This window comes from Tympanuchus pallidicinctus, unplaced genomic scaffold, assembly GCF_026119805.1.
Source record: "Tympanuchus pallidicinctus isolate F22 unplaced genomic scaffold, pur_lepc_1.0 scaffold5, whole genome shotgun sequence".
In the NCBI taxonomy this organism is placed as follows: Eukaryota; Metazoa; Chordata; class Aves; order Galliformes; family Phasianidae; genus Tympanuchus; species Tympanuchus pallidicinctus.
This window is the reverse complement of record NW_026294769.1, coordinates 62,998,237-63,019,824: the sequence shown is the minus strand read 5'-3', so window position 1 is coordinate 63,019,824 and position 21,588 is coordinate 62,998,237. Positions and strand designations below refer to the sequence as shown.

The 21,588-nt window shown below is 41.8% G+C and overlaps 1 protein-coding gene and 1 long non-coding RNA gene across 2 annotated transcripts in view; both read right to left on the bottom strand.

Moving 5' to 3' along the window:
* LOC128090898 (uncharacterized) overlaps positions 1 to 8,646 on the bottom strand; it is a 38,066-nt gene extending 29,420 nt beyond the window's left edge. Inside the window, exon 1 of the long non-coding RNA XR_008211137.1 lies at positions 7,415 to 8,646. This is a non-coding gene — a long non-coding RNA (uncharacterized LOC128090898). The remainder of the gene's footprint in view (positions 1 to 7,414) is intronic.
* Positions 8,647 to 8,862: 216 nt separating this feature from the next.
* On the bottom strand, positions 8,863 to 20,404 carry MAL2 (mal, T cell differentiation protein 2). The gene is made up of 4 exons (XM_052703659.1): positions 20,158 to 20,404; positions 17,951 to 18,121; positions 12,882 to 13,040; positions 8,863 to 10,726 (listed from the first exon to the last, which is right to left on the bottom strand). Exons 1-4 carry the CDS (start codon positions 20,296 to 20,298, stop codon positions 10,655 to 10,657), a joined length of 543 nt encoding a protein of 180 aa, XP_052559619.1. The 5' UTR covers positions 20,299 to 20,404; the 3' UTR covers positions 8,863 to 10,654.
* Between the last annotated feature and the right edge of the window lie 1,184 nt (positions 20,405 to 21,588).

Sequence of the window (21,588 nt, the reverse complement as noted above, 5' to 3'; positions counted from 1 at the left end):
CAGGAGTTTCCCCTTGAACAGAAGGAAGAACAGTCTGTGCAGGTGACAGAGCACTGGCACAGATGGCCCAAAGGCTGTATCATCTGGACATCTCCAAAAGCTACCTGGACATGGTCCTGGGCCCTCTGCAATGGGTGTGCCTGCCTGAGCAGGAGTTGGGCCTGATGGACCCACAGGTCCCTGCCAATCTCAGCCATTTTGGAATTCTGTGATTTTTTTCAGTGATGTTCTGTAGGTGTGGAAGACAAGGGCACAATGGGAAAACAATCATTTCACTGTTTCACTGAATGCCATGGCATCTTGCTACCCTTTAACACATACAAGACAGCCTCTGAAGGACATGTGTTCATGGAATCATAGAATCATTGAATCATCAGGGTTGGAAAAAAACACTATGATCATCTAGTTCAGCCACCAACCCATCACCACTATGCCCACTCACCATGTCCCACAGGGCTACACCTATCCAAACCTCTGCAAACTGTTTGCCACCACAAACCTCCCTGAAACACTTTTGAAACACTTCTGTGAGAAGTCTGTTCCCTTCGGCCTAGCACAGGTCCAGGCAGAGCCAGGGCTCTCTCCTGATCACCCAGTCATTGCAGACCATCTTCACCTGCTCCGTCTACTTGTGTGTCTGGGAGAACAGTTGTCGACAGCCAGTGGGCACCATCAAAACAGTTCCCCACCTTCTTGTTAGCTGCTGCGTAAGGGAACACAGAGCAGAACACTTCCAAAAGAACTATTTTTGGGTTGGATGCTCAGCTGATATCAGCTGGCACCACTCAAACAAAGCCAGGAAGAGCTGCCCCCCACAGCGTCAGACCTTGAGGGAAGAAGTAGGTAGGAAGGGAGCAAATACTTCTGTTACTCAGCCAGTCTGAAAAGCAGACTGCACTAGCATTTATTTGAGGAAAACGCCACTCAGATTGTAATTGAGAATATTTGGTTGTAATAATACAAGCATTTTTCTGTGATGACCATACAGCTGACGTTTTGTCCAAAAAAGGCAGCATTCCCTTGGTATCAAGAGGACTTGCTGAGAGTGAAGAGTTAAATATGCTATGGCTAGAGCATAACTGAGGGAGCATATAATGCCTATAATTAAGGAAATAACACTTTCTTTTACAAGACTTTTTTAGTTCTTGTGAGTTGTTAGATTTTAAATAAATTAGGCTGAAGCTCTCCGTGCTGGTTGCTTTATTTCTGCTGAGCTGTCTGGGAAAGATTTAATCAGAAGTTATTAAATCTTTTCCAAAAGATCAATTGGGAAAAGCTGCACTGCTTTGCCTATAACAAAAGAAACAGTCCTGCAATTATATGACTAAGCAGCTGCATGACTTGCTAGGGAAAAGCAGGTACCTAACACAAGAAATGAGTCAGTTAATGTTGACAATAGGGAAGCTTAAAAAAGAGATAAAGAATGGGAGAAGAGGCAAGGACAAACCATCAGCAAGGCTTGTTAGGGCTGAAAACACTGCGAAGATGAAACATGGATTGCATTAAAGAAACCATGGAGCAGAGGAAATGGACGCTCTGAACCAGAATGCTGGGAGGCTGGGAATTAATGGCAAAGACTGTGAGTGGGATGAGGAAGTGTGTCCATGCGTGTGTGCATGTAAATGCATGAGCAAGTGCATACAGGCAGCCCAGTCCTCACAGAGCGGTAGAAGCAAAGTAATGAATTGGGGGACAAAAAAACAGGACAGAAAGTATCTTGAAGGGAACAAGAAAATTCAGTCAATCTCCTCTTTCAATAACCTTGTAGACGTACAAGTTAGATGGTTAGTTTTCAGCTTATTGCTGCTGAGAAATTTGGTTAGGGAAAGTCAGCAGAGAAGTAGTTAAAGGATAAGGAAACTTTTCCAGCCGATTTGAGCAGCTTGCATTGTATTCATTCATTGTTCCTAAAACTGCACAAAAGCGTGACCTCATTTCACCTCTTGTTCTTCCATTTCATTCTGAAACACTGGGAGCCAATACTGTTATTCATATGTACCGAATAAAGAAGCTCTGTTTATGCTGGGACATACAAGTTGTACATCTTCCTATAAATCTTAATTTGTCTGACTCTCAATTTTAAACTATCAGTTGGCACTTAGAGTTGAAATGCACTCAGCATTTTGGTGATGAATTAGGGATGGAGTGTGTAGGTAAAGCTGCATCATGCAGGGCAACCTCCTTTTTAAAAGGACACAAACTTCTTTGCTGACCCACAGAATGCAAGAAATTCCCTGTAGGCCACACACACCAAGTGAACCATCTCAGTCACTGCTTCATTTCTGATGGTGTATAGGAGGAAATGTGAGGTGGGTGGTTATCTGCAGCCCTTTCCCTTAGCACTCAGCATTTACAATGGTTGGATAAGGAGTACTAGAGCATTTTCACAAAATCCTGTGACAGCAAGCTCCAGAGAGTCACTACTCACTGTATAAGCAATTTATTTTCTGTTTTAACCTCATCTTTTGCTGGTTGCTTCCTAGATCCCATATCACAATCTAGGAAACAAGATGCAAGATTAGTTCAATTAGCACACTCATCACTTTGTAAATCACAATTACATCTCTCCATTGCCTGCTTCTCTTCAGATCCAAGGCCCACCGTTTTCAGTCTGTAAGGTAAGAGCTTCAACCCCTCAACAAGTTTTGCTTCCCTTTTACTCTGCTACAAGAACACAGGGTTTTTTGTGTGTTCATTTTTTTTTTAAAAAAAAAACATTACACTCTCTGTCCTGTTCCTAATAACTTTCCTAGGAGCTCCAACATTTTATTGACTTCTGCTTGCCATCGCATACTGAGCTGATGATTTCAGACAGCCATCAGCAATGGCTCCAAGATGTCTTTCCTGAGTTATAACTCTTCATTCCAAATTTGGTATAGATCATTTTTTCCCAGATCCTTTGCCCTATATTTATCTATGTTCAAGTTCATCTGCCATCTCAGTGCAAGTTTAGTTTGGTGAAGTCTAAAGAATTTGAAAGAACTTGCTAACATTTGCAAACTCTGACTCCATTTCTTCAGCTGCCATTTCAAAGGAGATGACTTGGTTAACATTCATAACTCCCTAGGAAAAAGAAATCTCTCCAAAATCCCCTTGAAGTCTGAAAGCTGGTTTCTACTTGTCTAACTAAGGGGAGCCATCATGTGTGATTTACAGAGTCAGTAAAGACAACAGAGTTCTGTAAGTCCTGTAAGGAGAAGAGGAAAGGATACTACCTCCATCTGCTTCTTAGCTCCACAGCAAGGAGACTTTGCTTTCTATCGGAGTGCTGGGATTATTCCTGAAAAACACCTGATGTGTAAAATGAACATTCAGACAGATGAATTAAGTAGTTTATGGCGCTAAGATGTTGCTATGTCTTAACAAAAAAAGAGGAAAATGTGAGTTCTATCCATTCAGATGAGTTACTTTAGTTATTAGGAGTATTCCTAACTGCACTCCTGGCAGCTTTGCTTATTTAGAAGTTAAGCCCTGGAGAGTGAGTGGAAAGGTTATCCCTTAGGTCAGCATGAAGGGCATTCTATGGCTGTAGCTCCATCTACTGGTACTGACTGGTGTGATCATAGAATCATAGAATCACTTGGCTTGGAAAAGACCTTAAAGATCATAGAGTCCAACAGTGACCTAACCATACTACCCTAACTAACAACCCTCTGCTAAATCATGCCCCTGAGCACCACATCCAAATGGTTTTTAAACACATCCAAGGATGGGTGACTCAACCACCTCCCTGGGGAGCCTATTCCAGTGCTTAACAACCCTTTCTGTAAAGAAGTTTCCTGATATTCATCCTGATCTCCACACTTGAGTGGGAATCAGCAACATTTCCCTCACAGGTCTTTTTAAAATGAAATTAAATTCACCATTAATTTCTTCTCCTGATATCCTTTCATCCAGCAGAGGCACTTGAGTCTCTGAAACACCCAACGTGGTGGTACCAAGGAAGTGTTGGTACTGTGGTAATCCATCTTGGGAATTTGATGTAACGTTGTACCTCACAGCTCGTCCAACCCTAGGCCAATCACAGCCTACCAGTCAGGTCCCCTAAAACAATGGGAGCCCACAGGTGCTGGATTTTAAACTTGGAGACTTCATGCTTTCTACTTTCACCAACAATCACCAGGGTTATTTTTCCTTTAATGGCAGCAGCTATTCCAGCAAGAGCTTATCCCAGCAGCAGGATCCTTAGTAGAAAAGACAAATGACAAAAGGCCAAGGAATTTGTAATGCCGTTTATTTCAAAGGTCAGCTCTCTTCAGTGCTGAAGGAAAATTCTGCTCTTCTTTCCATCACTGAAATTACATGTGACTTGACCCCAAGGGAAGTTTCATTTTTATAACTAAAAGCAAAATTTGGCCTCTTGTTTATCATGAGACATCCCTTTTTCTAAGAAAATTTGCTCCAGCTACAACTCGGACTGGTCAACAAAATCATTATTCAATGTATTTAGTTTTACATTTTAGGTCATTGACTGAAGCTTGCTCTTTGGCCCAGGAACAGCTGTCACTGCTATGGGTCAGCTCAGCCATGCTTCAGCACTCAGATGACACCTCTGTCTACCTATTCCCCTTTTCTGATAATCGATGTTAACCAAGTTGGAGTCATGGAACAGAGTAAGAGAAGAACAACTCTGTCCTTTTTCCAACCCTTAGAGCTAGCACTGAGTTGGGAACACTTCCCCTTCCTCTCTGATCCTGCATTTAGTGTTGGATCATCTGGTGATTATTGACTCTGTCTCTTATTTAAACAGTCCAAGGCTCTAAGCTGGCCCTACAGGTTTCCCACGGCATCACAACCCAGGCCAAGGTATTTACAGTCTGCACAACAGGGATAGCAAGGAGTCAAGACTCACACAAGATGCTAGGTTTAATACATGGGACAAGCGTAGTGAAGTGCTATGGTCTTAGCTCTCATACAGTCAGTGGGCCGTTCACACAGTTCCTCCATTTGCCTTAACTTCATGCATTATTTTGGTGGAACCATCTTGAGCCCATCTTGTGCCCTTTCACGCATGAGCTGCCTAACAGCAGATTATACCCAAATACACAACAGTGGTTTCTGGGTTGTCCAGATCATGCTGTAGCTCCCTCCTTGCCTGCATGTCCAACTTCCTTTCCATAAGCAGGCAAGAGGCAGGGAGAGGAGGAGATGCCTCTTTTAGTCTTACAATCTCAGAGCTGTGACGTTGCTGAAATGTTCAGCTAGGCCCAAGAGGTTGAAAATATCTCTAGGCCCTTCAATTTGGAAGTAATAAGATCTGTGGTATCATTAATTACACTAGTAATTTATTCTACAGTATGCTTTCCTATTCAAAAGTATTTGTGAAGAAAAACTGATACAGTACTTGCATGGACAGAAAAAAGAGGTAGCAAAGTTGTTGGCTTTTTCATTAAAGAAAACAGTTTTTGCCTCTTCAATTTTTTTCAAAAAGCTTACTGAAGCTAAAACAATGCCTGCAACAAAGTAATCATCCCTGGGCACTGTGAGTAGAACTGCCCAAGCATGTAATCAGATCACTAGAAGTCCCAGCGCCATTGTACAGGAAAATAGGGCAGTGTGAGGTCTTGGCTCTGCACTAAGAAGAGTGCAGAAAGATCTTTTTCTTCACAAGGAACCCTCCGGGCTTGCTCTCATCTGCTGTTTATTTTTCCAGATTGCTGGTCCACTGATACGGGTTACACTTTGCTGAGAAAATGTGTTTGGATGAGATTAAAAGGTCCAGTAGTTCTTTGAAGAATACAATCACTGCTGCAATAAGGTATGAGTCTGCAGCAGTTCTGAGACAAGAGCCCATTTGCAGCCTTTCACAATCAATCTGATCAGTCTGAATTATTCACAATCTCCAGAATCCATAAAGATAATTGCAATAATCCCACAGCAACTAAGGTGTTAAAAACATACCTGTCTACAGATGACTTGATCATTGTGCTTCCTGAAATGCAGCTTTACAAGTCAGTTACCAAGACTCAGCTCAGGTTTCTGATTCAGCTTCAGGTTTTGGGGGTTGGACTCGATGATCTCTGGAGGTCCCTTCCAACCCCTACAATTCTGTGATTCTGTGATTCTGACCTGAAAGGTGCTATGCCCTGACAGGCTGGATGCAGCAGTGTTTTGCTAATGCCAAGGATATAGAGCTCAAACCTTGCATATGAGGAAGCAGCTTAAAACTGCAGATTCTTCAGGACTTGTTTTCTCTTCTAAGAAGGAGATCATTAAAAAAAAAAAAAAAAAAAAGCAAATTATATATTTAAAAAAAAAATATATGCTCTCACTTTCCTGCTTTCCTTTTTGTGAGATCATTAAGTCCAATGTTACACTGGCATCTCAGTTTTAGGAATCATGATTCACCGTTATCTTCAGGCAAACCACAGAAAGCTCTTCTGTACAACCTGGTGGACTGGCAACTGAGCATGAAATGCATCAGGATCCTGGTGTTCAGAGATCAGTTTCACAGAAAGCAAATAAAAGTGGTGGCTCTCAAAGAGTTTTACACTTTTACTTTTTTTCTTCAAATTCAGACAGGAAAATATCAGTACCTAGAGGGAGCCTATAAACAGGAGGGGAGTCAACTCTTTGAAAGGGTAGATAATAGGACAAGGGGAAATGGTTTTAAGTCAAGGAAGATTTAGTTTGGATACCAGGGGGAAGTTCTTCACAGAGAGAGCAGTGAGGTGCTAGAATAGGCTGCCCAGAGAGGCTGTGGATGCCCTGTCCCTGGAGGTGTTCAAGGCCAGGTTGGATGGGCCCTGGGCAGCCTGGTCTAGCATTAAATGTGGAGATTGGTGGCCCTGCCTCAGGCGGGGGGTTGGAGCTTCATGATCCTTGAGGTCCCTTCCAACCCTGGCCATTCTGTGATTCTGTGATTATAGGAATGTCAACATTTTTTAAAGTTATAAAGCATTCACTTAGTGATTTGTCAGTGCTTTTTCTTTAACAGTTTATGGAGGACACAGATCTGCACAATCTCTGCCTGGTTCTCACTCTTTCACTTTCTACAGATGTGTTTTTACAGCAGTGTTTTAAAGCAGCTAAACTTTACTCACTTTATAGGTTTTAATCCACACACAGGTGTAAGAAATCACAATAGACTGATCCTGTACATGTCAGTTATCACTGCAGGAACTGTATCACTTTAACTTATTTCCAGATAATTCAGCAAGTCAGTAGAGTTAGGACTTCTGTGAAGCACCCTCTGTGTATCATTTGCTGAACATGTCTGAGCAAAGGTTCAGCTTTGTAAACTGTGTCCTTTCATTTCTCTTCAGCAACAGCCAGTGAACTATTGCTTCTCCTTACATCCTTTGCAAGCTGTTTCTCCTCAGTGACTACTTATTTACTGGCAGCTACTGAACATTGATATACAAAATAATATGAAATACTATTAAATATTTCCTGATTCTAGAAGATTAAGTACCTGTATGGTATGTTTGATTCTCCTGCACTGTAGCTTCACATTAGATAGAGACATCTGATGAGAACAGCATTTGGTATCTGTAGCCTCATCCCTTTCACCTTGAATTTACTGCAACAGTAAATATCCCTATCTTCTTCCCAGCCCCTTCCATTCTTTGAAGACGTAAGCTTGTGTTCTTCAGTGTCACCAGTCACAGGCTTGGGGGCATTTCTGAACATTTAAGAGAAAAGAATGATATGTGTAAGAATCAGCCCACACATACCACCTGTAGTAACTATCACAAGGGTTGTGTTACTCTCCTCTAAATATTTGCATAAAGACTTTGCAGCAAGCACACACGTACTATTTGTGAGTCACACCTGTCATTTTCATTATGTATAAGGTAATATCAAATTAATTACTGGTTGTTGGGTCAGGGTTTGTTTTGTTTTTTTGTTTTGTTTTTAAGAATGCAACTCCTTCCTTGCTCTGATGCATCTTTCCTTTGGTTTTCCTCAAAGACCATTAAGATTCCTTGCATACTAGCAGACCATTTATGCCCTTGTTAGCCATGAAAGCCACCTCTTCATTACCTTAGTTCTTACCTTTATTTCTTCTCTGCCCTTTGTTTGTCTTTGATAGTTAAGAGGGAAAGTTCAGCCTTTCCTCACTACGCAAATAGTTCCCAAGCTTTTCTAACTGCACTCTGCTATCTGGGTTTCTGTAAGTAGATAAAGAGATTTAAACCAAACCCACTAGTCATCATCCTTACACCTCAGGTTCAAACTCAGAGGTAGGTACAAAGACCAACTAAATCTGGTCAGCTTTTTAACTGACATCATGTGTCATTCCTTTTCTGTAAGTATAAACAGGCAAAAAAAATTAAGACTTCTCCCTCATCATCCCAGTTGGTTGCAGGGGCTGTGGCATGCATACCCTGTGGTGTGCAGCACACATCTAGGCTGCAGGGCGAGGAAGTAACCATATCAAAGTGCTGTGCCCATTTACAGTGTTGTTGAAGCTGACCTTGCATTTCTCCTCAGTAACATTTGTGCAAATCACTAAACAAATCTAACACTAATGAAACTGTGCCTTCTTAAGAAACCTTAGCCTTAATTTTCTATGTGAGGCATCAAGAGCATCTATTTTTAAATGTGCCCTGGAAGTTCATTTTCTGCACAGTTATGAATATGCATTATCTTTGTGCATACATATAAGCACATATATATGAGTTTGCATGGGTGTATGTTTGTACTCACAAGCAGTCTTTCAGAAGAAAGAGCTGGATGTGGCTCTGAGCAGCCTGCTCTAGCTGTAGCTGCCCTTGTTCACTGCAGGGCAGTTGGACTAGATGGCCTTCAGGAGTCTCCCAACTCAAACGATTCTGAGATTCCGTAGAAGGTCAGACTTGCCACGTAGTTTTTTTGCTATCTTCCAAACAGAGGATTAATAACCAGACTGCTGCCATAAACATTTTATGTAACTTTAATGCTGCTTAGATAAGCCTGTTAAACATTTTCATCCATATACTCCAGTGTTACTGTACATATTTTATACAATATGAAATATTTTTTTAAAGTATATGGCTCTAGATAAAACATTCACAAAACAAGTTCCAATGCAAGTAAAGGATTAGAAAAGAAAAATCAGGCAGAGTACAAAATCTTTGTAAGACAAAAACTTCAGAAAACAAGATATACAAAAACATCCCTCTGCAGTAATTCACGACTGAGTGGTTCCAGAAGTTGGAAAGGCTGCCACTCAGTGCTGCGTCATTGATAAAAATCTCTGTGCTGGGTCAGCAGGGACTGAAGGACTCCATGAGGTTGGCAGCTTTCAGAGATCCTTGTTCCTGACAAATTTGGCAAGTACCTTCCATAACAGGCTCTCACGTTGGTTGGCTCAAGGAGAAAGAGCAGGTCTGGAAATGAGGAACATCCTGTCTTTCCTCACCGAACCACTGCTGCTCTCTGTAGAATTCTAAGGTGCAGTCTCTGCAGAAGTGTAAGGTGCAACAGCAAGCAGCAGTGAGCAAGAAGTTCTGTGAATGACAGGGAACTTCTATGCTCCCAGATTATTAATTTGGCACTAGCGACAAGAGTTGTTAAGGAGCAGGGCACAATGCTATATTCAAGTTGATTTTATATTTATAATTGTGTCATTACACAACTGGAATATTCAATTAACATTCCTTTCTGCCAAAAGCCAACTCTGTAACGGGCGGACTGCTTTGCATTTCACTGCTTCCAGAAAGATGTTGTTGCATAGGCATCTGTCCAAATAAAAACACCTTTACACAACACAACATCAGGATGTACCAAATACTGCACTGCAAGAATTGAGGTCAGACAGTAGTCAACATTTGGTAACATTCCATTCAAATGATGTTGACTCACATAATAAGTAACAAAAGCAGCACTTAAGTTACAAAAACAAAGCTGTATTTCCACAAAGTAAAACAGTGCAAATATTCCTGTCAAATTTATGCCACTTATATACACACACACCACACAAATGCACTGTTTGTTTTGCAGTATAAATAGATCTGATTGAGCTGATTTTCTAAAACTAATCAACTACTTACTTTTTAACAATCCCAGACATTTTCCATTTACAAAAGAATACAATAAGCTGGAATGATCAGATCACCATAGCTGAATATGGTTTGTAAAACAACAATGAAAGATTGCACTGGATGGATATTTAAAATATTGTCTCTGTACAAAGTTAATAACACATACTAAGCTGATATCACAGCCAGATTGGACTCTGATCATGCAAAGAGCAGCACACACAAGATCAGTGACACTACAAAAAGCCTCAAGGCCCTACCTGTGTGAAACACACTGTAATGCAGCAGCACACGTAGAGCCCAATCCCAGGCCTTTACAAGGGGGGTAGCTTTTTTAGCTGCCTATGCAGGTAACATGTCTGTTTAGTTTCAGTTTTCTTCCTGTTCTTCTGGTTTAGCACCAGAATTCTGTTATCTACTAGCAACATCTGTTTATCTCTGAACTCTGGATTACAGTTCAACAAATAATGTTTATAAGGAGTTCTCAATGAAAGTAAAAAATAAAAAAAGGAAGAGACAGAAACTTATCTCCTGTTAAATAAATCCTGATTAAGGGTTATTTGCATTTCAGCACTTGGAAACAAATTTTAAGCAAAAAGTCTTTTTAGAATTACATTACAGTAAAACAGACAAGTAGTACTTAATTTGATCTGAAGTAGAACACTCAGGAATCAGAGTCTCTTCAACTGCTATAGTTTCCATCTCCTCAATGCCAGGGCTGTGCTGAAACCATAACAAACAGCTGTGGCAAAGGCAAAAATCTAAAGGGTGAGCAGGAAGAAAAGAAAAAAGAAAAGAAAAAAAGTGAATCACACATTATATTGCTCTACTTTTTTTTTTTTCTATTTTAGATTAATATAACACAAATGCCACAAAAGGTACCTCCCCGATGGTAAAGATAACTCTGGGATCCTCCGAAGCTCTCTATCATAAACTCTGTTTTAATCCCACATCACTGTTTTTAATTTAGTTGCTAGTTGCTGAAGATATTTTGAAATAGGATATAAACAGAACGTGTTTGTGGGTCATTGTAGAAATTAATCGCACGTACTTCCATCTTATATTTCAGTTTTCTCTTATCTAGACTGATAACCTATGATTAGTGTTTGACTAGAAAGTATCCAGATGAATGCCTTCACTGGCAAACAATGAAGCAGACGTCCCTCTAAACAGCAGAGCTCTTTACTTGCAGAAAGAAAGAAACAGATTGAAGTTGGGCCTTGTTAGCCAAAAAAAGAAGACATGACAGCAGATTATTGAGAAATGTCAGGAAGCTGCTACACTCGAGAAATTGAACAGATAAGAACTGCAGATCGTGCCATGGCAAAAGTGAATATGTAATATAAACAAGAAGGAAGAAGTTAGAAACTGAGTTGTTGGAAGTGATAGTTTCTCATATTGTCCAGTACTGATCATGGACACTTTCTATTAGGGCATATAGAAAAAATACAAAGACACTAAAAACTACATTATCTGATCCACCATCTCCCAGCATCTCTTAATTAACAGTGAAGGCGAGTTACAAAATCATGTCCTCTTACTCCATCTTAGCAGAAATCTGAGGGTTATGAAGTACTGAACTCTCCTTAGGAAAAAAAAAGCATGGAAGGAGTAAAGAGTCCTTGTATTTCTCAGTATTCTGCTGTCAGAGAAGATAAAATATTTTTCTTCAGTCACACGAGTTACCATATATCGAGTAAGATCTGAACACATTGAAACAGGGACTGAGGAGCTACTCTAAAGCTTGGAATTTCAGATGTATAATTAATTCAAAGCTCTCCCTCAGTTTAGTCACAGTTGAGAGACATCACTTGTCTACCAGCCATGGCCATACAGGAATTTGATGTGCTGGACTATGTCACTGGCAAGTGGGTAATGGTGGAGGACTTGAGACTCACATGCTCAACTCGCTCTTTCAGCACTTGGCTTGCCAAGGCCTTTCTTTTCCACTCCTGAAGAGAGGATGTAAATCTTACACTTTGGGTTTATCCATTTTGATCCACTCTTATATGAGCTGAAGGTATTTCCTGAGTAAAATTTATGGTTATCTAATTTTGAGGACAAGAGATAACCCCAGAATGATTCAGAAACTTAATAAATGTAAGAAGTTCCTTTAAGTATGTGAGATGCCCTGGAAGATGTAAAAACAAACAAACAAACCCAACAACCCAAGCCCAAAAATACAACAAAAACCAAACCAACCAACCAGCCGACCGACCCAAAACACAAAACAAGCAGTAGTTTTGGTTCTTCAGCTTAATTCTGCTGGCACACCTTTAGTTGCCACTCAGGAGTCCAGCCAGAGAGAAAGCTAAAGCTTTGTGTATTTTCTGGCTCAGCAATGCACACTCACATCACCAGATACAGTGATTCAGTGATGATGCAATTATAGCAATAAAAAAGTGATTGGAGCTTAGATCAATAAAAGCTCTCTAATCCTTACCACTGGAGATAGCATGCCCCTTGCAGCTATTTTTTATCAGAAAATACTTATCTGGAGCTTCATAAGGAGCTAGTCCAAGATTCTTTCCTACAGCAATCTCAGGACTATCTAAAAGGTATCAAAAGTTGTACCTGACGCTTTGATGAAGGCTCAGTTTTCATCTTTTTCTTCTATTCCAATACCCAGCATTGCTTTTACAAGATATCTCATCTAAAAACTAGATTTTGTAGCAATCACAGACCTAAAACACCACTGTGAAAAGTATCATCTAAGCATCTCTCTCATGAGGCCCCATTAATAGATAACTGCACTTTTTTTGCACTTTTGCTGCTTTAAGAATGTTTGCTGTTTTCAAAGACATTTTTCTTCCCCACAATCCCTCCTCCTATGCCAGCTCAGTTCCCAAGTTGAAAGGCTGGTTACCAGCAGTTACAACAATTCCACTGCCAGATACAAGTTCATGAAATACATACCGATGCTGCTACGCTTATGTTATATTCGTGATCACCTAGAATCTTCACATATGTTGTGGAATTTAATCTGCGAGGGTAGTGATGCAGAGATGTAGTTGCTGCTTGCAGTAGAAAAGCTCCAAAATAAAATACAAAAGTAGCACCATGGAAAAGAAAGTCCTGAAAAGCAAATAACAGGTTCAGTCTGGGCTGCTGTACTCAATTCTTCTAGTCTCAGCATAAATAAAATCCAACACAGAAACATGAAATGAATAGTGATAACAATAGTTGTTCATAAGCAATGTTTAAGCATGACATATTTTCATATCTGCCTACAATTATAAGTAACTCAACATAATTAGAAATAGAGGGCAGCACTCCCTCTTCCAAACCCTGCATTCTTTCAAATTAAGAGGCAAGCACTCATCTACATGCACATATACTGACCTTTTAAAATCACTTTAAAGCTAAAAGTGGGCACTCACAGAATTCTCCCTTAGTGAGCATTAGGTTAAAAACATTAGGACACATATAGGCCAGCTCTGCCACAACACAACCAGTACAAGCTTGCAGTCTCAAAAATCCCTTCTCAGCTAACCTAAACTCCAAAAGCACCCCCTTACTTGCTTCAATTTTGATTCTGGAAATGCCCAGAAACACACCAGCCCTGACACAGCTGAAATGTACTTCTAGGCACACAGTCCAAAAACTGAGGCACTTCTACAATTCTTTCTGACTTCGCCCTATGCAAAATACAGTAGTCTGGAAGTACTTCATGATACTGCTGAATAAAATGCCTGGGTCTTGAGAGGAGTTAGGCTTTGCTTTATATTCACATCTCTCCTAGCCTTCTCTAGGCAATTCTCTGCTCTTGGATGTATACCAGTTGAACACAAGGTTTAGACATCTGACGTTTCTGGGTTCTAATGCTGAAGTACATGAAAAACAGCTTTGTTGCCTAAATCGTTCTATGGGTTGAGTTTCACAGTGTTCCATGCAGAAAGATCCGACCCGTTCCAGAACAGTTTCAAAATGTGCAAAGTATTCTTCAATAATCTCCCTCTGTTCATTTTACAAAGCAGACATTGGCAAAACACTCAGTTCCTGAGTCCATACAACACATGCTTTGTGCACGCACATAGGCAGGTGTGCAAAACTACAGACATTTTGAATATTACACACAAGTATAGGTATGCCTGTTGATGACAATCACAATAAATATTCCACATCTCACACACTAATGAATTAATTACACACCCATAATTCACACGTGCAATTGGCTACCAGTATGTCAGGAGTGAGAACTTAGGAAGCATTCCATGTGACTCATCGCAACAGCAGTCAGCACTGGAAGTTACTGTGCAATACCCTTATCTACTGACCATCTGATATCAAAATAGGAATGTGCTGCCTTTCCCTATCCGGAGAACATTTCCCTGTTCAGATAATTGTTTCTTCATCGGCATTAGGTTCTTTTTATTGAAATAATTTCCTTTTCAAATTAATCAGTTGCTCCATATTTGTTAGCAGCTAATGCTGCATGCTGGTCAGTTCTGTAAGTTATGATAGAAGGTGCAACTAAAGTTTTCAATTCCATTTAGCCAGGAAACAGTTTTCTCTTAATTAAGAATGGTTTCAGGCTAAGTCTTTGCAGCAATTCCCAACTTATGGTCTAATTCCCAACTTCCATACCAGCTGCCTTTTTTCTTTTTTCCAGTCATATTCCAAAAGGAAGTAATCAATAGGAGATCCACTGACATGCACAGAACTAGGAGAAGAAAAAAGGGCAGCAGGTGGCTGGATGTCCTTCATGCGCCAGGCTTGCCAAATCTCAAGCTTTGGCCATGATACATGCCCTCAGTCTCCAGGTCTTCTATAACATCTGTTACCTCATATTAAAACAGTAGGAACCAGCAGCTCTCTGTGCACGGGAGTTCAGGAGCACCAGAGAACTCCTGCAACTAAAGGAAGCACTTCTCACTACCAGAAGCATCTTTCACACTACCACCTGCACGCACCACGTCAGACCACACGCAGATGTCGCTGTGTGACAAATACCAGATCCATCATGGACTGACACACAAATCTCATAGCACAGGTTTCCAACAACACAGAGCTCTGCACAAACCCACAGATAATCAAGGACATTTCCTATCGGTGGGCTACTGAGCATGCAACTACTTCAGTGTTACTGGCTGCACACATTTGGCACTACAGCTCACCGAGAAGCACAGACAGATCCACGAAGAAGGCAGTGCTGACTGTATACAGGAGAGGCATTTTCAAAAGACAAACTCTTTAATTTCCTCCATTCTCCTGCCGAGCTCTTTAATTTTCTTCTCCTGGCAGCAATTACAGTGAAGCTATACAGCATCAGTAAGATTTTACATTCATATGGTTATAGTTTCTATAACCAAGAAACCCAAGATGTTATTGCTGAAAGGATATATATATATATATATATTTAAAACAATTGTGAACCTGCTACCTAACTCTCCACTACATGAACACTTGTATCATCACTGCAACCTCAAACAAAAAATAATCAGTACCAGATCTGCACGATATGTCAGTTCACAAGTCATTTTGTAAAGGAGTGCTGTGAGTCAGGTCATAAAGAATGCTATTTGTCACACCATCTGGTTTGATACACAGCGATGTACCAAGCTTCATGTTTTTCACTAGCTTTTCATTGTGCAGCATCGTATTCTTTTTAAGTATGAGTTCAGTGGAGCTAATTATGCCATGATGTATTATCAAATGTACATCTGTAAAAATCCCATGCTGTCCTTCAAATTCACACTTCAACTTCCAGAATCTGAGCCAATATCACAGAATTGTAGGGGTTGGAAGGACCTCCAGAGATCATCAAGTCCAACCCCCCTGCCAAAGCAGGTTCCCTACACCAGGTAATATTTCTTCATGAATCTATATATGATAACATTAGAACTCTAACATAACCAAACCATGACTCTATCCATTCTGATGTAATTGAATGACTTGTATTTTCTGAGTCCTATTGCAAATTCAGTTTCTGAAGTAGCAAAAATGCATATTTACATAAATACATGTCAACCTAAAATAAACAGGCATACCCTTTTACTGAATAATTAAAGTAATTCTGGTAATTACTTATTTGAAACAAAGGTAAAATCCTTGTGAAGTGGTACTTCACTTCTGTCAAGTTGCAGAACATTTGTATACCTCAGAACAGTGGTCAAATGATGCACCTAGTGTTATTTTTGTACAAGACTAGAAGAGGGTGGATTTCAGCTACCATGCTAGAGCTGAAAGGATTCACACTACATTTACCACAGTAAATGGGAGTTATTAGTTATTAGTTATGACAGTTTTCTGGAGTAAGTTAGAGTCCCACAGATACAGCTTTTACACAAGCCATCCAGCAGTTTCCTGACATTGAAAGTTTCTCAGTGATTTATCATGCACAAGGGGAGAAAATGAACAGCACAACCTAGCACTGTCAGCATAAAGCAGCCAATGTAGAAGACACAATGTTGTTTAAAGATGAAGATTTTCAATCTATAAAAGATTATGCCCTCATCCAGCAACCCTTAAGTAGATTCATAATTGTAAATTGGCAAATAGTTTCAATGAAACCCAAGACACTATTAATTTACTTAAGTGATGCACATGCTCAAGGCTTTGTTGCATCATAATTTGTGAGGATGTCATAGCACAAATCCCTGTAAGGCTCTCTGTAATTGTAACTCATTATTAGCTTAATTACTACTTGTATTTTGTTGGAAAGCTGAGACTGAATGCACATTTGCTTTAGTAGCATCCTGCTCATTTCAATATAATCCAGTTTGTTACCATCAATGGCGTTTGAAACTGTCAGAGCCTCAAACTTATGAAGCTCTATGACTTTGCTTTTAAGAACATTAGTCTCAAGGAGATGTCTGTTAACAACTAGAACACATAAACACTTATACTGATGCTGAAGAACACAAATTCAGCTACGATCAAAAAGTGTCAGTAAGAAAACTAAGGGACCTAGGAGCAAAGTGAAGGTGATCAGCAGTTATAAATAAACATGCTTTAATATTTTACAAGTTTTTTCTTTTGAAAGATTTTTTTTGATGATTCACACTTTGATGACAGTTTAGCCACCTGTTATTAGTCATTCCCATTATTATTAGAGCCATACCACCATGCATCCAAAACTCCAAAGTAAAAAATTACCTTATGACAACCAAGGAGTAGATAAATGAGTAGCCAATAAGCCAAGATATCTGCGTGGCTGGTGAAAAACAGAACCACAACTTCCCTTTTCAATAGGAAGGTACAGATCGTGAGAACTTCTGGCACAAGCCACAGTGCTCCATTAGAGCATGAATTAAGTCTTGTCTTCACACCAGACAGAAACTGAGCAGAGCATAAGTCTGTAGTCTCTCCAAGATTCCTCTAAAGATGACAAACACCTCCTACAAAAACGTTAAGCTACACCACACTGCAGCCCATGCCTTCTTCGACTATCTAAGCTGTAATAGCCAGCTGTCAGTGCAGCCCTCCCTGGCTTTAAGGAACTGACCCACAAGGCAGTTGAAGACATTCTTAGGAAACAAAGGAGACAACCTGGGCGCTTTGGTCTGGTGCTATCCAGACAACCACATCAGACAGTGTATGCAAAAATATTTGTGATATTTTCAAGGAAAACATTCACCTCTGTAGTAGTTGGAAAGTATTTTTTAATTTCCAGTTCATAATTATTTCTGACCATTTAAATTAACTTATTTTCCTGCTTTACTAAACTAGTTCTCGTTCTGCAGCTTATGCCTTTCATTTGCTTACAGAGGAAGAGCACATTGCTTCAATCACTTTCAAAAGCTAGGTACTTTCAGCCTCCATTGTAAAAGAGATCCTTGTCATCCTTGTAGTCTAACTCTGTTCTTTTTCAGTTCTGAATTCCTGTTAAACAGAAATCCAGACATTCAGACTTGGTGTATATCTCATCAAAACATTTTCAATTTATAAAACAGAATATATATTTTTTACAAATATATATGAACACATATCTTGTTTATATTTCTATATATTTATATTAAAAATATATATTTAAAATATCTTACTGTCTGGTTCCAGTTGACTGCAATTCTGTTTGCATAACCGAAGAGAAACACACACAGGAACACAACGGACAGGAACCACGCAGTCACTGCTACAAACATTACCCATCCCTGCAGCAGTGGCAGTGGAACTTGTGTAGAAGCTACCAAAATCCAGACTATTGTTCCAAACAGCTGTAAGGAAAGGAATACAGGTGATGAACTGAGAAAGAACTTTCAATTTTGTCCTCTCCCCCCAATTAGCACTTTATTTATCAGCACTTTGTATCACAAATCAAGCCCTGAGATTGCTTTCAGAAACCCAGAGGAGACACTTCAAGAGCGTCAAGAGTTCCACTACTTGAAGTAGGGAGCTTATGTAAACAGGAGCCCCTTTTAACATAGGCAGGTGGTAATAGGATGTAATGGGGTAGTAATGGGGGAAAGGAGATTTTGATCAGATGTCAGCAGGAAATTCTTTATTCAAAGGATGGTGAGGCACCGGCACAGCTGCCCAGAGAAGCTGTGCATGCCCCACCCCTGGAGGTGCTCAAGGCCAGGTTGGATGGGGCCCTGGGCAGCTTGATCCAGTCAGTGGCAGCCCTGCCCATAGCACAGGGTTAAAACTAAATGGTCTACAAGGTACCTCCCAACCCAAGCCATTCTATGGCTCTGTGATTTCAAAGAGTCCAAATGCTGTTCTCACAAACTATAAACACTAGGCAGTGGCTTGACAAAGCCTCTCTTAAAACAGTCTTGAAAAAGGGACTGATGAACTCAGGTAACTTCCGTGCTGTTGCTGAATATTTTAATATATATATATATATATATATACACACACACTCTGAAGTTAGAATGATAGGGATACACATCAAATTTGGATTCAATCTCATACTGTTTAGTTTTGTAGTTGTAATCAGATGAGACATATAAAGGAGATGAAATGGCATCGTCTTTTTTAATATATTTGTAATAAAATACTGAAAGAGAATACATTAAGTAATGAAGTGTAAGAGAAAGCTAGACTAAGAGTAAGATGAGTTATAAATAATGGTGTGTTGACTAGAAAAATACACAGCTTTCCAGAATTATTCTTAGCTAGGGGAAGAATTCAGCTAATTTTCTTTTCAGCATACAGATCTAACAGAATGATTAGTGAGGATACTGTACTATGATGATCTGATGGAGAATTTACACTCTAAGGTTTGCCTGGCTGGCCTAGCAAAAGATACCATCTCTCCTGCAAATCATGCCTCTTTATGATACCTGAAAAAACAAGTAATTAGCATCCTAGGTATATTCATTTATTATGGAAAGGTCATAATCCAACCTGCTGTTGGATAGCTACAATTAATTTCAAAGCAAGCTACTACTTTCTTGCTCAAGTCCTACAGATTTAAAACTACAAGCTCAGAGGCTACGCCTTCAAAGCCAGAGAACGTTCCTTGAATAGAGGTTGGAAAGGAGACATCTTCCAAAAGAAGCCGCTACAAAATTAGTTACAATCAGTGACAAAATGAGTTGGGTCCTCTCTAGCCTTACGTTGCAGCTGCGTGCATGTAAAACGCATGGCTAGCCTCAGCTCACAACTCCCAGCAGTTCGTGGATGGGCCTTCAGGTTGCTCTCGGGGGTTCCGTTTTTAGCTGTTGTGCAGAACCAACCTTTCTCCAGTTTCACCAGACCGCAGGTGCAGCTCTGTTATGTACAGACCAGCCAGCGATGGGCAGCGAGGAAGCAGAAAGGGCAGCAGGCAGTGTGTGCTAATCAGAACGCAGACGCGTACGAAACGCTCCCACTACTCAGAAGGTGGAACTTTGTACCTTCATAAAATGAGCTGTGCCAAGATTCTTCCCCTCCACACTACTCGTGCCAGACACTAAACTCAAAGGACATCAGCCCTATCTACTTCAACACATCTTCCGCACACGCTAAATGCACTTGGAGTTCGCACAGAACCCGTACCACGACCAGCGCAACTTTTCAGGGTCGGTTCTTGGGTGCGAGGCTCGCACACAGCCGCCCCGGCACGGCTGCACGCACAGCTCCGCCTTTCCCCACACGGCCGCTCACAAAATGGCAGGTGAGGCGCAGCGCGGCGCTACGCACGGCTGCCCACGCGGTGGAGCCGCAGCCAGGAGGGCGCGAGTGCGGCAGGTGGAGGCGGCGGGCAAGGGAGGGCAGCGAAACGCCCGACGAGAGGAGCCCGGGGCAGCCCGGCCCGCGCACTCACGATCTCCAGGAAGATGAAGGCTCCCGAGTAGGTGCGCAGGATCTCCAGGCCGGAGGGCAGCGTGACCCGGGGGGGCGGGAAGTAGGAGACGGTGTTGGGAGGCGGCGGCGGCGGCATAGACGAGGATCCTCTGGGCAACATGTTGCTGCTGCTGCCGAGCGCGGCGGGGACGCGGAGCCGCGGGCAGGTGGGCGAGGATGAGGAGGAAGAGGAGGGCGGCGGGAGGAGGGAACAGGTGCGGGCGGGCCTCCGTGCACCGCCCCGGCCGCCTCCCTCTCGTGCCCTCCCTGCGCCGGGCCCGCCCCGCTGCTGGAGGGGCAGCCCCGCTGCGGGCTGTGCTGGGGAGCAGCGCCGCTGGGGGTGTTGGGAGGCGCGCAGGGTGTCTGCGGGATGGCTTAGCATAAAATCAGAGCTACCCCGCTTGTCTTCTCCGGAGCGAAAAGACCCGACTCCTCAGTGTCTCCTCACAGAGCAGGTTCTCCAGCCTTTTGGTGATCTTCATCCTTTGGGCCCTCTCCAGACTGTGCAAATGGTATCCTGGGTTCCATCAGAAGAGGGGTGGCCAGCAGGGACAGGGAGGTGATTGTCCCCCTCTACTCCGCTCTTGTGAGGCCCCATCTGGAGTACTGAGTCCAGGTCTGGAGCCCCCCGTACAAGAAAGACAGAGAGCTGTTGGAGAGGGTCCAGAGGAGAACTGCAAAGATGATCAGGGGACTGGAGCACCTCCCCTCCGAAGACAGGCTGAGGGAGCTGGGCTTGTTCAGCCCGGAGGAGAGAAGGCTGCAGGGTGACCTCATTGCAGCCTTTCAGTACCTAAAGGGAGCCTACAAACAGGCTCTTCTTAGCCTGGGCCATGCTGTGATTCTGTGATTAGTGGAACCAGAACTGGACGCAGTACTCCATACGGCTGCCATCTGACAAGCACTGGGTAAAGTGGGCTGATCACTTTTCTGTCTCTGCTAGTTATTCCCCCACAGACGGAGTTCAGTATCTGATTTGTCTTCATTGCTGCAACAGCAACACTGCTCACTCACGTTCAGCTTGTTGTCCACTAGTGCTCCAAGGTCCCTTAGAGCAAAGCTGCTCTCCAACAAATCTGAGGCTGTACTGAGCTCTGCTTATGTCATCCCAGGTGCAAGAGCTTGTTAAGCATCATACAGTTCTTGCTTCCCGCTCTACCTGCCTGTTGAGGTCTCTGTGTAATAGGGCTCTTATTTTGATCTCTCCATCTCACCACTCAGTTTAGTGTCATCAGCAGATAAGGTGAGGGTGCTGTCAAGCCCAGCATCCAGATAACTTACGAAGATGTTGAACAGTGTGGGGCCCTGATTCCTGGCGGATCCCACTTGTGACAGGCTGCCAGCATAAGTAAAAACACTAATTGCCACCTCTGGGTGCAGCCTGTTAGCCAGTTTCACACCCCACCTTGCA